The following is a 16,717-nucleotide window of genomic DNA, read 5'->3' as shown; positions in this document are numbered from 1 at the left end:
CCCTATTCTCTGTGGAGGAAGTGAAGCCCTGCTCACAGTAATGGCCAGTACGCTCAAGCTGAGGGCAGTGAAAGGGCACAAGGAGAGCAACCACAGCAGGAGAAGGAGGGGAAGGGATGGACCGATGGAGGGGAGAATAAGACGGCAGCAGTGACAAATAAAGAAAAAGGGAGGTGACAAAGAGTAATCAAACGTCACGGAGGGAGGGAGATAGGGAGAGTGACTGGGAGTAGAGCAGTGATGTGAAGGTAAATCAAACTATAGTCTCCAGTCAGTGGTAATTATAAGTTACCAAAAAAATCTACTAAAAAGGCATTTTGTCTGTGCTTCACATTACTCGTGTTGTGTTTACATGCTGGTCTAAAAAAAAAAACTCTGTAAGCTTTTCTGTAAACAAAGTGGATTAGGAGAGTTTAGGTGCCTTTCCTCTCTGCTGCATCCCTGGTGAGGACGAATAAATGAGACAGAGGAAGGATAAAGAGGACTCTTATTGTCTCAACTACATGACTGTAAACTGCTTGTAAGGACTGGTGTGGAAAGAGGTTAAGGTGCTTCTGGGGGTAGGATTATTGGTTTCTCTGTGTCGTCTGTTTTCGATATTTGTCCTCTAAATTGATTTTTGTTTTGCTGCTCTTGTTGCTGTCGATTGTGTCTGCAGGAGCTGAGTTGATAACGCTTTGCTGGCCAGGAGTCCCCTGTGGCCAATTTTCCCACCACCACAACAACGCTGTCGCAAATTAAACTGTCATAACGCCCATAACCACAATTAATGACTGGGATTAGGGGGAGAAATCTGCATTACTGAACACCTTTAGGCACACATGAGCTCTTAAGCACAAAACAGAGGTGGGAGACGGGGAGAAAAGGGGGGAAAGGAAAGGATAATGGGAGTGAATGGAAAAGGGAGGGAGACGAAGCCCAGGCAGGAACAAGGAAAGGACATGAAGCTGTAAAGAGAGGACAGAGGAATGAACAAAGGGATGGAAAATGTGTCTGGCTCTAAGGCACACAGTTTGAACAAACACGGGTAAGGTGATAGGCAATTCAGGTAGCGACTGAGAGAAAGCCTTTTGTTTCAAGTGGGCATTGAAACACTGGATCAATCACCTGTCGGTGGACATAAATAGTAGTCATTGATGCTAATAGGCCACATCGTACCTAAACAGGCTGCACGCAACACGATTAACACCAGCAGCTGAGGTTTATTGCTAAATGGACCAATATGATACAGCAGCAAAATCATCTGATCTGGAGATTAAATTAAATTTCCTCGGGAGACAAAAATTGCTCCCACTGAAAATTAATGACATCCCCTGACAAAAAGCCGAACGCAGAAGCGTGCGTGTGTCGGTGAAAAAAATATTTGCATTAGTGTGGAGGTAGTTCTCAAGATGGATGATCTCAGCGTGAGCGTGTAACTCACTAGTTGATGAAGTCCACAGCCTGCGTCTTGAGCTGATCTGCACTGTGCAGGTCGGCCAGGATAAGGATCTCTGCGGCATTCTCCACAGACAGATTCGTGCAAAGAGCGTCCTCACACATCACCTTCAACCTCTCCAGAGCATACTACAAATGACAGAGAGGGAGGATAAACAGCAGGTAAACTAAATTACTTAAACAGCGCTGCCACCAACAACTGTAGCAGCGGTGTGTAATGATACGGTAACACAGAATTACTCCACCGCAGTGGCAACAAGCATTAAATTGAATAAGAAAAAAATATGGCAAAGAGAAGGGTAAGTGACAGATATGCATACTGAGTTGGAACTGATGATGGAATAGCATTACACGAGAAGCGAAAAATTATTTCCACTGAGTCTGATTACAAAATTACCAGCTACAATAACCTTCTCTCATATTCACACACACTTCAAGATGACTCGTAGAGGTTTAGCGGGGGACTACAGTTTAATGTCGCAGTACTTCCTTTTAATTTAACAAGTTACATTCCGTCTATCTACATTCAGTGACATAAAGCAGTCGATTTAAATGATTTGTCATTAAATAAGACTTTTTTAAAACGACAAGTAAGCATGTGGAAAGATTTAAATAGGGCTACTGGTTCATGAAAATCCCAAAACTACCAGTTTATATTTATTGTTGAATGCCAAAAAGACAGGAATTATCCGTCTTGCTCCAAAGACACAAGTTAGGAAACTAGTGACGAGTTAACCTCCTAGGACCTGGCGTCCACATATGTGGACATCACATTTTGGGTTATTTTAGACCAAAATACTCAATTTTGCTCTACTGGGGCCTGATATCCACTTACAAGGACATTATACCTCATATGTGGCTCTTATTTTCCTTAGAAACAAAAATCAGGTAAAAAAAAAAAAAAAATCTGGTAATTCTTTGTTTTTACATTCATCAGGTCCCAATATGCCCAAATTTCAAAGAGAAATTAAAAATGCATGCCGTGGAAGAGTTCAGGTCTTAGGGGGTTAAATGTTTTTTGGTTGCAAGTGTTTTAAACCCTTTGGCAAAATTTCTACAAAGTCTAAGATCGTGGGAGCAGTGAAGCTATGCTGAGTCACATGGTTATTTGAGCCAAATTTGCACATTAAGCTACGACTATTAGGAATGTTCGTGATTTCATAATCACGTAAAAAGAAAAAAAAAATTAGAGCTAGTAACTAATTAGTAATCTAATTAGTCTCTGATAAAATGATACACATTTACCGACCACTATTTAACAAGCACGGAAAAATAATGCATTAGTGATCTGCGATAACCAAGACGAGTAAAACAAGTTCAACCAAGGTGAATATAGATGACTTGGTATAAATACTAAAAACATACAAAGGTAAACACTACTAAAGCCTTTACACTGCTTGGAACTCCTCTGTGAATAAATTAGTTCATACAAAAAGAATCAAACAAAAATGGTATCACATGCAAACTATGCCAGCTAAAGCTCATATATCATAAGTTTACCACAAGATCTTTCCGGTACAGAAGACTCACTCAAAATGTCATTTTACAGAAACAGACAGGAAACACTGAATATCCGGCATGAGTACAAGAATAAACAATGAGGAAAACGATTCATTGGAAGTGTGTGCATGTCTTTACCTTGCACAGTTGGGTCGGCTTTATCCTTTGCTATAAAAGTATGTTTGGATGTGTAAGTATGTGTGTTTAGAGGTTGAGGAGCATTTGGTGCTTCCCAGGTGTATTTTTGGGAACATTATCATGCATACCAGCTTGTGTGTAAATGTACATAGTAGCAGGTGCAATGCACACACACACTCTTTGTACCTTGTCAGCTGCAGCCAGCAGGTCATCAGCCATCTTGTCCAGGTTGGGGGCCTTGCCTGTGTAGATGAAGCACATCATCTCTTTGAAGACATCTGGCTCCACGTCATTTATCTCCACACGGTTCTGAACGGGTAGAGAGGACAGGAGAGGAGAATACACGCAGGGTTTAACAGAATAAAAGAAAAGAGAAGAAAAACAAACGCTTTGACAATCCTTCAAAACTATATATGGCAGCAGTGTCTTTTTTATTTCATGTAAATTTCCCAAAACCCACCTGACTTAAACTCTCTCACCTTGTTTAGTACACACACACACACACACACACACACACACACACACACACACACACACACACACACACACACACACACACACACACACACACAGTGATACAACAAAACATGTTCCAAAATCACAATAGAGAAAGAAAGAAAAAAAACACCTTGAAGAACCTTCTGAGCAGTCAAAACACGTTTCAGCAAAACTACATTCTAGTAAATTTATTTAACTCTTTTCAGCAGATTCAGGAGAATTAATCCTGAGCATTCATTCCTTGACGGTGCCTGCAGCAATCAAAGTAGGCTTTATCGCTCTATGGCACAGTGACGGTAACCTGAACCTTTCCCCTCCACACTGACAAGAAGAACAAAGCAATAAACCAATTATAACAGTGCTTTATCGTCACCACAGTGACCAGCGGCGTTTTAGCAGGGTCAGACTGGGTGTACCAACAGTTTAGTGCATTTGTGTCAACTCTGACCACTCAACACCAACATAATCATACTGAGAAATAATCGAAGCAGAGTCTAAAAGCTTCTGGTCTGAGCCTGCAGTCTGCCATGGTAGCCTTTTGCAGGAATGCACAAATCACACAAACACATGAAGCCGTGAAAAAATTAGTAATTCTAACAGGCAAAATAACATCAATGTGTATAATATCAAAAACAACACACCTATTGTTTCTAAATTAACCTCAAACTCATCAGAATCGTTATATTTCTAATTCCTTTCTATTTTTTCTACACTTAACCAATTTCATTCTGCTAATTTCTAACGTGTTTTGGAGCGTTAATGAAATAAAAAAGACATACTACCACCAAACTACCTTGGAAATCACATGAGAAAAAAACATAACAGGACTTTCTCGCGTAATGAGAAGGCAGTGCCCAACCAGGTCTCATAAATAGACAACTCCTGTAGTTACAGTGTCTGAAGCTCCCCTCTATTCACAGAGCAGTCCTCTATCAGAGTGCTTCTTTATGAGCTCATTTGTCTCTTTTCTATAGAGTGCTGCAGAGGAGTGTTAACCCACCTATCTGTTTTCTCTGAGTCGTATGGGGACGTGGCCCACAATCTCTCCCTCTTTCTGATGAAGACGCCTACTTAAACAGCAATTAAGATGCATTTCCTGGCTCTGTGCTTTACAATTTCCCCATTTGAGCTCTGCAGGCATCAATATTCCGCTGACATGACGGCTAAATCACCACAGTTGAATCTCACCACCTCCTATCAGATCAACACAACCAACTGTGGCAGAGAGACTCAGTGCATCACACATGTACAAGCACACACAGACACAAACACTGTTTTGTTTCCATCACGTCAGACCTAAACTTAACCCTATTTACACTAATTTCGTGACCAAGCCTCACTAAACCATGAACTAATTTAATTATTTGTATTATGAGGACTGGAAGGGGAATGGCATCAGAGACATTATATTTATGGGATTTATGGGAGAATTCTGAAATGCTCCCAAAGAGCAAATCAACAACAGAAACAGGAAACAAATGAGCCAATCATGCTGTTACACTGACACACGAGAAGTTCACGACCCTTTTAGTTTTCTGGTGGCAGATGCATCTTTCTGCTCATTATTGTAGCGAGGGAGTAGCTACTTTTTAGCTCCTGTATCCCTAATGTGCATTAGAATGGAAAAAAGCAGAGACACTGATGGTGCCACCACCCTGTTATAAAACTGAGGGGGGGGGCAAAAAACCTTTATAGCTTATTCTGGGACAGGAAATAACTGCAATGATTCATTCCAGGATGGCTGTTGAGTTGCGACACTTGCCTCAAGAGGAACTTGGATTGCATTTACCTAACTTTACATAAATTTGCACATAAATCTTCAACGTTTTTTCCATCTCTTAAAAGTATTATCAAGCTACTCGCATGCAGAACTGTAGCAACAGGAAGCTTGAATCCACACCGTCAACCTGCTAATAACACTAATCAGTCACAATAGCTCTCAGAACTATTCATACCTCCACAGTACTTACACTTTAGTTTTACATAATTAAATAAGAAGTTATAGGAGAGGCAGAAAGTTATCACAACTAGCATCATCTTTCCATCATCTCCACTGTAAATAGGACGACGTCAGACAGGTTATTTAAAATACATCCTTATGACACCGACTCCTGCCTTATAACTGTCTGCAAACCACAGCAGTTAATATTCCCACTAGACTCTCTCTACTTTCCTTTAAAGGTCAGTACTGTCAAGACATTTTGCTACTGATCAATGGCACCTATGCATGTGTTAAAGTTCACTAAAGTCAGAACTTATAAAAAAAAAAAACAAATTGAGTAGATTTACTGTGCCCATTTCATTAAATTAATGAATTTTGATGTGAGGTATGAACATTTTGAGCAGCAGCAACACCAGGCACAAACTGCAGCACAAAAAAATGGCAAAAAGATATGTATATTAAAAAGATTAAAAAGAGATATCAAAAGGAAAACCAATTCCCTCATGACATTGTAACTGAGTTCCAGGAACAGAGTGATCATATTGAAAGCAACAGAGACTTCAGTCATTTTGTCTGATACAGTCTTGTTAAGTCTACAAATAACACGCTTTATGCCATCAAAGAAATATCAAAGATTATACAAGTGATAATGATATAATCACTTAAGGATTTTTTCCATATAGTAGCTGTGATGACACCATATAATAGTCAGCAAGACATGAAGGAACATGTGCAGCCACACTTGTTTAAAGAGGCAAGTGCTTCCTGATGCAACAGAAGGAAAGATTGAAATTTAAACATTTGACTCACCATGCACTGAGGGAGCAGGAGCGACAGAGTCAACTCACCTTCTTACTCTCTTCCATCTCGTGCTCAAACATGGCACTGAACACCGGCGAGCGAGCTGGGACAGAGAGAAACAAAAGGCCGAGACAGAGAAAAGAGGGTTTGTTATTGAGTGTAATGTTGATACACGGTGAGGTCTCTGATATCCGTTAACAGCTTGCCACAGGGCCGGAGGAGAGCAAGGACATGACTGACAGCAGTGACAGCAGTAGAGGCATCATGTGGAAAAAGTCAGCTCCTTTCTGCTGACAGACTCTTGACAGCCTTTCTCGTTTGTTTAGCCAGTATTCAGCGTTGATGGGCCGACTTGAGTGTTGCTTATCTCATATATTATGCCCTAATAAAGATCTGTTTTCCTCTTTTAGTTGCACTTTCACTTGCTACCACTCAACTGCTATTTCTTTTTTTTTTTTTCCTTTCCTAGATATGGTTTTTCACACGGCTTTTGCATCACAGCACAGTCTACAAATCCTCTCAAGGAAAGTTCAGACTATTCTTCCATTTATAGAAAGTGATAAGCCGTGAGAGAGAAACAATGTAAAAGAGCTGCTGGTTATTTGCCAAGTCACAACAAGAAACAAAGAGGGTTTGCAATGAAAAATGTATTCTTATAATCCAAGTTCACACAGATTTCATATTGTATATTTTGCTAAAGACATTTTTGCACATTTTGACAATCTCCAAAATAACAAAGATAAAGTCTAGTAGGAAAAAAAGAAGCAAAAGCAATGACCCAATGGCCCTAAAATGGACATATTAATGTATTTAATGTTTTGCGTATTTAGTGAAAGCTTAAGCACAGTGTTTTTCACTGTTGTTATCCCAGACGTGACCCCAGCTGGAGAGGTCATGCTTAATCTCCAGTACAGGCAGAACATGACGGCCCAAACAGAGCTCTTTAAAATTTCAAATTACTGCTGTCTAATAATTCTGCAGGCTTAAAATAATCACCGCATCTTGTCCCTGTAGTTCTGCTTAAGGCAACAACACTGTATTTTCTCTCTTGTCGTCCCAGTGGTGACAGTGGTTAGTTTTGGCACAGAATAAAGCACAGCCTCACAGATGGAGCTTAGCCTGTACTTGATTTCCAGCTACTGTTATTACTAGTAGAGTAAGAATGTGTTCCTACAAAGGTAGACCTTGGCCTTTTACTCAGAGTCGCATATATACTATAGCCACGCTTTTCTGACATGGTTCGCTTAGTTTGATTATGCACTGAAAGGGTAACAGTTCACATTATTATTCAGAAGTGAATGCCTTATTAGCTAGTCATTAAAATCTAACAAATGTTGTAACACATTATTAAGTATGTGTCAAAGTCAGTGATATAATAATTAATTCAGACACTTAATAATGAGTTATTAACGCAAAGCTATCTAACCATTTAATTACTCATTGGGTTACACGGTCTCATCCATTAAAACTGCCAAAGCCACAAATAGCTATAATACTGTATAACTGAATAAGCATTAACAATGGACACTGAGGCTATAAGGTCAGAAACTCACTCGCTACAGGAGAATCTCAAATCCACTAAATAAAAATGGCTAACACTAAGTCTCTTAACATTTTCATACATGTTACTTACGACACGTTTAGTTTTAGCAAAGGTGGGACATTGGAAATAAATGGTGTTCATTTTAGTTACTTAAGTTGTCACAGTAATTTTACTATAGTAGAGAAGATAATTTGATGAGAAACAGACAAAATCTTAATCTTTGAAGTCCCATTGCCACAGGTTTATAAAAAAAATAATAAAAAATCAAGCACCAAGCACTTATTTTGTAAGCGTATGGGGCATTCTTTAATAATAATGCAAGTCAGTTTTCAAATTCAAATTCAAAGCTTCGTTTAACATCAGCACAAAAACTGCAACAGGAGTTTCATGGCATGTGTTTCTGGGGCTGAATGAGTAGGCGGTCCAGAACTTCGTCTGATACAGTGTAAAAGTTTGTTCAATATCAAAGGAATTGCTCGTGTTCTCACACCAGTGAAAATGTTGAAACATTAAATAAATGATGGATAGCATCTTAACTATCAAGCTTGTTTAGTTGATAATGGAAATTCACATAACCTTCAAATATTCCTATTCTCCCGTCTCTTAGGAAGGATACTTCTTTTGTGTATACAGCGGGGAAAATAAGTATTTGACACATCAGCATTTTTATCAGTAAGGGGATTTCCAAGTGGACTATTGACACAACATTTCCACCAGATGTTGCCATCAAGCCAAATATTGACATCATACAATCAAATCAGAACATATAAGTATACAAGTTAAACCATAATAAATAAAGTGAAATGACACAGGGAATAAGTATTGAACACACTTTATTCAATACTTTGTAGAAAAGCCTTTGTTGGTGATTACAGCTTCTAGACGCCTCTTGTATGGATAGACCAGTCGTCTGCATTGCTCAGGAGTGATTCTGGCCCATTCTTCCACACAAACGGTCTTTAAATCTTGAAGGTTCCTTGGGCCTCTTTTATGAACTTTAATCTTCAGTTCTCTCCATAGATTTTCTATGGGATTTAGGTCAGGTGATTGACTGGGCCATTCAAGCAACTTGATTTTCTTTCTTTGAAACCACTTCATTGTTTCCTTGGCCTTGTGTTTGGGATCATTGTCTTGCTGAAATGTCCACCCTCTTTTCATTTTTAGCTTCCTGGTAGATGGCAGCAGATTTTTATCCAGAATGTCCCGGTACATCTCTCCATTCATCCTGCCTTCAATAATATGAAGTCTGCCAGTACCCCTTGCTGAAAAGCAGCCCCAAACCATGATGCTTCCACCCCCAAACTTGACTGTTGGTATGGTGTTCTTGGGGTGGTGAGCAGTGCCATTTCTTCTCCAAACATGGTGTGTAGAATGACTGCCAAAAAGTTCAATTTTGCTTTCATCTGACCATACTATAGTCGTCCAATAATCCACAGGCTTCTCCAAATGCTGTTGCGCAAATTTTAACCGAGCCTTGACATGCTTTTTGTTCAGCAATGGAGTCTTGCGTGGTGAGCGTGCATGGATGCCATGGCGGTTCAGTGCATTGCTTATGGTTTTCTTTGAAACAACAGTACCTGCTGATGCAAGGTCTTCCTGAAGTTCTGTCCGAGTGGTTCTTGGCTCTTGGAGAACCCTCCTGATTATTCTTTGGACTCCTCGGACAGGGATCTTGCGTGGAGCACCTGATCGTGGCAGGTTTATGGTGAACTGATGCACTTTCCATTTCCGGATAATGGCCCCCACAGTGCTCACAGGAACATTCAGCATTCTGGAAATGCACCTATAACCATTCCCATCAAAATGCTTTTCAACGATAAGATTACGAAGATCTTGAGAGAGTTCTTTGCTTTTACCCATCATGAAGTCTTTCCTGTGTGCCTTCTGGGTAATGAGGAGCCTTTATAGGCCATCAATTAGGACTAAAGCAGCTGATATCAATTAGTACTGATAGGGGACAGGATTTCTCTATCAATACTGACAGATTTCAGGTGATCTCCTGGCTTTCTATGTCATTTTGCCCCTTGTTATCTCCATGTATTCAATACTTATTCCCTGTGTCATTTCACTTTATTTATTGTGGTTTAACTTGTATACTTATATGTTCTGATTTGTTTGTATGACGTCAATATTTGGCTTGATGGCAACATCTGGTGGAAATGTTGTGTCAATGGTCCACTTGGAAATCCCCTTACTGATAAAAATGCTGATGTGTCAAATACTTATTTTCCCCGCTGTATATGAGGTAAGACAAGCTAGCCACAAAATGTTTTTTGAGAAAATTAAGTTTTAAGAGAGTCTTGCTGTCCACAGGATATTAAGAAGTGCCATGTTAAAGACTTCAGCATACTTTATCCATTATGTATATGGATCCATAACTGAAGACGTAGTACTAATATCAGTACTCTTAGATGAAGTTAGAAAGTTTGGTCCTGTTACGCTTCAATGACTTGATCGGGAGTCCGCCTAGCCTAGACATTCTCTTTGTCTTAATGTCTGCATGGAAACTAAGCTTTGCACTGAATGGCCTGGTAGGACTCTGGGAACAAATCTACACCAAGTCTGTCTGGTGCAGCTGGTGAGCTCATACTGCAGTAGCAAATCGAAGGGGTGGGTGAGAGAGAGAAAGAATAAGGAAGAAGTCACAGTAAAGAAAGCATGGAGAGGAGAAAGGAAGGAAGGAAGAAGAGGGATGGACATGGGGAGAAAGCGGAACTGAGCACAATTTAAGAGGAGAGAAAAGCATGAAAACCACTGGGAAGACATTTAACAATCAGAAAGGCGCAGATAAAAGACAGGGAAAAGGAGATAAGAAAAGAATACAGTCAAAGGAAGATAATGAAGAATAAAAAAGGAGCAAAAAATAAAAAGCCTGAGTGAAAGAGAAAGAAGAAAAGTAAGAAATGTAGAAGCGGGTATAAAATTAAGGTAAGCGACGGGAAGAGAGTGAGTTGTACAAAGATCACATGGCCAATGCACAGCCAATTTGAGTTACTCTCCCTACGCCGTTTGATCCCACTCTGTCCGTCTCCACGGCGATTAACGGACAGCAGAGTTGTCACGGGAACAGCCTAGAGGGGGAGTAACGCGGAGGAGGTACGTCATCTGGACTGAGCGGAGAGAGAAAGCACGGTAGCAAGAGAGAAAGGGGAAGACCCCAAACCACAGCAGCACATAATTAAAATGGCTCCTCACACACACATTTCAACAAATCCAATAATGAACAGCCTCCCCTCGTCTCCACAGAGACACACAGTTCACCAGTTTCTTCAAACTTTTCACTAGCTGATGCTGGCTGTCATCAAAGTGCCAATATCTGAAACAAGTTTATGCTTGTCTGCATGAGAGTGTGAGAAACTTTATTTTCATCAATATGGATTCCTGAAGGCCAATGAAGACACACAGGTGCTGAAGGTGTCAATAGCGAATACGGATATTCAATGTATTCAAATTTAATCATCCCCGTGGCGAGCAAAATTATTCATCAAAATTAAAAATTTGATGAAGTATTTCCCCCAGAATTTAGTTCTCGTCACAGTGGAAAAGCCTCTGTAACAGCATTCACACCGAAACGAAAACTCTCCAGTGAAGCCTAGAATAATGACAGACTCCTCTATGAATAATAACAAACTCCACCACCCTCATAAAACTTTGAATTCAAAGTATTTTAATATAAACGGTGGATTAGAGTGCAATGTCAATGAACTACTTTTTCATCAAATTTTAATATTTCAATTCAATCTAAATACAGACCAATTTTAACAAAGGCATAAGGTGTTATATTCTTTACCATCAGAGTAAATAAAAGAATAAAAGAAACAAGGTATATATAAAATAAAACAGACCTTACTTAAATGAGGCCCTTTTCCCCATTCGAGGCCACTTCTTTGTGTACCAATGGACCACTTTACATTTGGTTCTGACTATTTGCACTTGTGCATCTGCAATCTCACCACTGAATTCAAACCTGCTTAGACAGCAAACCTGAACTTCTGTGTCAAACTGACCTAGCATATATTGAGGGGCAGCAGTATGGCTTCATGCCGAGAAAGAGCACTACAAGCGCGATGTTTGCTTTGAGAGTGTTGATGAAGAAGTATAGAGAAGGTCAGAAAGAGCTCCACGGGGTCTCTGTAGGCATTGAGGAAGCATATGATAGGGTGCCAAGAGAGGAACTATGGTACTGCATTAGAAAGTCAACAGCAGCAGAGAAGTATGTGAGGGTGGTGCAGGACATGTATGAGTCAAGCAAGCCACTGGTGAGGTGTGCAGTAGAAGTGTTAAATATGGAGCTGCCAGACAGAAGTAAAAGAGGAAGACCACAGAGAGGAATCATGAAGTAGGACATGCGAGGTTGGTAAAACACATATGACATGCTAGGGCCATGGTGAGATGGAGGCAGATGAGCTACTGTGGCTCCAAATAAAGGGAGAAACTAAAGAAACGGAAGCAGCAGCAGACTGGTGATCATGGCAGGTTTGTGGCTGAGACCAAGAGACCAAACAGCAGTAAGTCTGAAGGGAGAACTCAAGTCACAAGTCATTAGTTGACCTGAAACATGGTTCTTGTAGTCCATAATAACCTAAGGCATGGCAAAAATTTACCACAGCGCACCTACACCAGGCTTACCAAAAAGGCTGATTTGTGGGGGGCTACAACAACAACAGGGTATTAGACCCCCATTTATATCAATGCAACTTCATCCTCTTCTCTAAAATTTAATTCAACTCGGGGGTGACCATCTTCATACAAAGAGGAAAAGAAGGCAAGCACCACAAACGTGATAAATGGTCAGAACTTCCAGGAAAGAATTTAAAAGGACACGTTGAAAGTGGTAGAGAGCTGCCCAAGTAAATAATCTTGAAGGAAGCATCATGAATTTAAATCGGATGTGTTTTTTGGACTGCATGTGCGACCATCAAACAAAACAAAAAAAAAAGAGAATCCTAAAATGAATTTAATGCATCAGTGTTTAATGTGAAGTACTGTGCACAAAAACACATTGTCAAAAAGAAAAGACAAGTATACTCCTGGGAACAATCAACCAAATGTTGCCACTAGTCTAACAACACTAGCTGTTAGGATTAAAACAAACATTGCAAAGAAAGTTTGCCCATCGTTTGCCTATGGCATATCACTGTGTACTTTAGACAATGGTGTGATTGTTTTCTCAGCCCCCGCTGATTCCAAAGTCATATTGATGCAAAGTTTGATTAAAACAAGTCACTTGAATGTTCATAAAATGAACATGGCAGCTCCAGGCAACAATCAGTCATGTTTTATCTAACGGAAACCTCAGCGCTGTCAAATGAAGCCAACGTGTTGCAGTTTCTTAAAGGGGCACTTGTGGCTGGTTTAAAAAACAAAAATAAACAGTTTGTAATACAATTATCTGACAGACGATCCAAGATCATTCTTCATGGGTTTCCATCAGGGTTTTTTGCCATTGCTTGGCAACTCAGTTTCAGCAAGTTTCAGCTCTGTCAATTAATTTTCTATAGGACTGAGGTCTAGAGACCGTAATGTGCTTCTTCTTTAGGCTCCACTCTCCCTCTTTTTCAGAATTATTGTCTGACAATCTTAACTGATAATTTGTCTCTCACCAATAAATGAAACTACTATAAAAACTATACACGTGAAATAATTACTTCCCCTAATGTATGTATTATTGCAAAGAAGACATTAAAGTTGGACCACAAAAATTCTAAATGTCTTAATTTATTTATCAATCATAAACTTCATTAAAAGCATTTTATCTTCACAGACAACACAAAGCAGTAAGTGTATTGCTTTAAACAACGTTTCCAGCTGGGTTTTAGCACCTGAAGGCTAAATATAAAGCTGTAGCAATAACCTCTTACACATGTGACAAAGGATATTCTCACCTGCCAATATGGCTTTGTGTGCCTGGAATTTCTGGCCAGCAACACACAGGGAGCAGTCGGTGAATCTGGAGCTTGCCCACAGATCTCCAAGTTCTTCCGCCAGCCTGCAGTCAGGAACCCTCACCATGTTCATGGTGTTCTGGCCTGAGATATTCACAGAGTCTTGCACTACGCTCACCTGAAAAGACACACACACGTTTACAGATTACCCCCCCATGTCGTAAATTTTGTGCCCTTTTTATTGTGTAAATCGGAATAACTTGTTTTAGAGTGAATAGTTCCTTTAGCACACTGACTGGTTCACACAGAGGCAAATAAACAGCATGCAATGTTCATAAAAGGAAAATAAATCGGTAAATCAAACATGCTGTGAATGCTTAATGTGGGTTCACTGTCTCTGTAATCAATACATCAGCCACTCAGTATGGAAGTAATTTGAAGAAAACCTATTGTTCCTTCTTTATCAAATCAGACTGGCTACACTCCCAAACAATCCAAAAAACCCGCATTGAAGTCAAATTGGGAGTGCCAGTATGTGTGTGTGTGCATGAGAGTTGTCTGTATGTCTTCCCTGCTGACTTCACCACCTGTTCCAGACAATGTCAACCAGACTCATTTATCTCTCAACAGGACTCACTGCAAACACACACAAACAAGCAGGCTCATGAGCACAAACACACCCACATATTCACACACACACTAATTACTAAGTAATTTCCAACAGACTGGATTGACTGACTTGCAGTTTTTCACCTGCCTGGAGTGCAATCTAATCAAAGAGAAAAATTAGCTAGCTATAGCCTGGTTTGGAACATTCTGTAGTTAGTTAATTAATTAGTTAGTTGTCTGGCTTTCGATTCATGACAGATTAGTCTAGTAATGACGAAGTCCAGAGTCATTCTAGCTAGCATCCGCGGAGTGAGGGTTAAACGGTGAAGGATTATTAACTGAGTTCCAATAATAAACTAAAACTAATGGTCTAGTTAATTTTATTGAAATTATTGGAAGATGTCCTATTCTGATTGGATTAATATAATCTTGTAACGATTGAGTTTTTAGTAGAAGACAAAGACTGCATTGACAAAGTTACCAAGGCTACAACTTTGGTGTCAAAGAATTAATTTCAAAGAATAAAGAATATGGCTCATATTACCAATTATGATAAATTGTCAGTGTTCAACAAAGTCTCCTTTAGTGCACAACTTGTAAATTAATGTGTTTTAAATTGTATAGCCGATGGCTCAGTAAATTGTCAAATTAAGATTTTGCTAGTTTTCTGTTATTATAAGACATTAAGGCCATACTCCCCAACTGGGTTGCTTTCTTTTTCCTTTAAATTAGGCCTTTTAGGGTCAGGTAAGTTTACGGACACTGTAACGACACTATATTATGATTTTTTGAAAAGAAGTGATCCCACTCGTAGTTTTTTATACTTGTAACCATTTGATTAAAGAAAAGCTGAATCGTATTATTATTACTATTACTGTATTATTTTCTAAAATGGCACAATGGAACAGTGGTTAGCACAGTCACCTCATAGCAAGAAAATCCTGGGTTTGAATCCAGCCTGAGGCCGTTCTCTGCAGAGCCTGCATGGGTTCTCTCCAGTTAATCTGACGTCTTTCCACAGTCCAAAGAATGTATGGGGTTGGGTTAACTGGTCATTCTGAACTGGCTAAAGATGTAAAGTAAGCATAAAAGATTGTCTATGTCTTTGTGTTAGCCCTGTGATAGATTGGTGACCTGTCCAGGGTGTACCATGGACGGGTGCCCTATGACATCTGGCACAGCCAAAACTCTGGATGGATAGATTCTAAACATGATTTCATTAGAATATTATTGATTTTCAGGCTAAGCACTCTTGCATTCAACAAAACACTATTCAAAGACTTCTGACATGTTTTTTCTATCAACTTAAATAAATGTATTTTGTCATAGCTGGCAGTATTGGTGGTGGATGGAAAATGAAATTTGCAGGACTTGGTTTTCAGTTACATTTAACACCACAATTAAGAGCTACAGGGCACCTGACACCTGATAAATCAAAGGACGCTTGTTCTCCTGTTTTTCTCGCTGACACCTTCGAATAGCTTTCAGTAAACTATTGTCAAGAACAAGGCCAAAAATCCCAGAACATCCCACAAAGTGACCTTGCTGTTAAAGCATCAGCAACTGAGGCTGACACCCAAAAATCCATAAAAAAATAAATAAATAAAAAAAAACTAAACTAAATTACAGCCCGGTTCCCTTCTCATCCATCCCCATTCAACCATCAGCCCACCTATTCGTCCAATGCCACATCCATCCACCTATTCAAAGAACACAAAAAGAGTCCTAGAAAAGGAGGAAAAGTGCATACAATAGAGAAGTACATGGCAAGCAGGAAATTGAATGTCAAGGAGCCTTGTTTGCTCCTGATGGAGGTTTGAGGGTTAGCCTGAAGGGGACAGAAAGACAGACTGATAATAAAACAGAAGAGTAAGAAAAGCAGGAGATTGGGGGGGAGGGGGAGATATGGAGATAATAAAAGTGGAGAGAATACAGATGCAGAGATACCAAAAGACAGACAGACAGAATAGAGAGAAGCCATCACACACAAAAGAGCTAGGAGTGAGTGAGCCATTGGTGGGATCTACAGTTGAAGATGACCTCTCATAGTAGCAGCTCATTCCTGGTACAGAAATGACAGGGACAGTGTGAAGAAAATGTGACTATTCTGAAGAAGGAGAATTCAAAGCATTCCTGTGTGTGAGACAGTCTGGTTTCCACAGCTGGGCCTATTATTCACACTCCTAGGAGATGCAGGTTTGACTGACATATGTACATCTCAACACACTGACAGATGGGAACTAAAAATAAAGCCACATTCACACGAGAAAGAGACATTCCTGTGCACAGACTTTGGCATTCATAAAACACTGATTAGTAATACAGAAGGCCTGGTAGATAGGGATTTGCTGCGTATAAGGGAGG

The 16,717-nt window shown here is 39.8% G+C and overlaps 1 protein-coding gene across 7 annotated transcripts in view; it reads right to left on the bottom strand.

Annotated features, from left to right (window-relative positions):
- spop (speckle type BTB/POZ protein) overlaps positions 1–16,717 on the bottom strand; it is a 99,522-nt gene that overhangs the window by 3,377 nt on the left and 79,428 nt on the right. For all 7 annotated transcript variants that reach the window (XM_082529083.1, XM_082529082.1, XM_082529081.1 and 4 more), the window contains 4 exons: positions 13,745–13,922; positions 6,364–6,419; positions 3,262–3,384; positions 1,424–1,566 (listed from right to left, as the gene is read on the bottom strand). In XM_082529083.1, coding sequence (XP_082385209.1) covers positions 1,424–1,566; positions 3,262–3,384; positions 6,364–6,419; positions 13,745–13,922 — 500 coding nt within the window. The remainder of the gene's footprint in view (positions 1–1,423; positions 1,567–3,261; positions 3,385–6,363; positions 6,420–13,744; positions 13,923–16,717) is intronic.

The sequence above is a fragment of the Aulonocara stuartgranti genome (genome assembly GCF_965226115.1).
Source record: "Aulonocara stuartgranti genome assembly, chromosome: 4".
NCBI classification, from domain to species: Eukaryota; Metazoa; Chordata; class Actinopteri; order Cichliformes; family Cichlidae; genus Aulonocara; species Aulonocara stuartgranti.
Note: the sequence above shows the minus strand (reverse complement) of the source record. Positions and strands in the feature narration are given on the sequence as shown.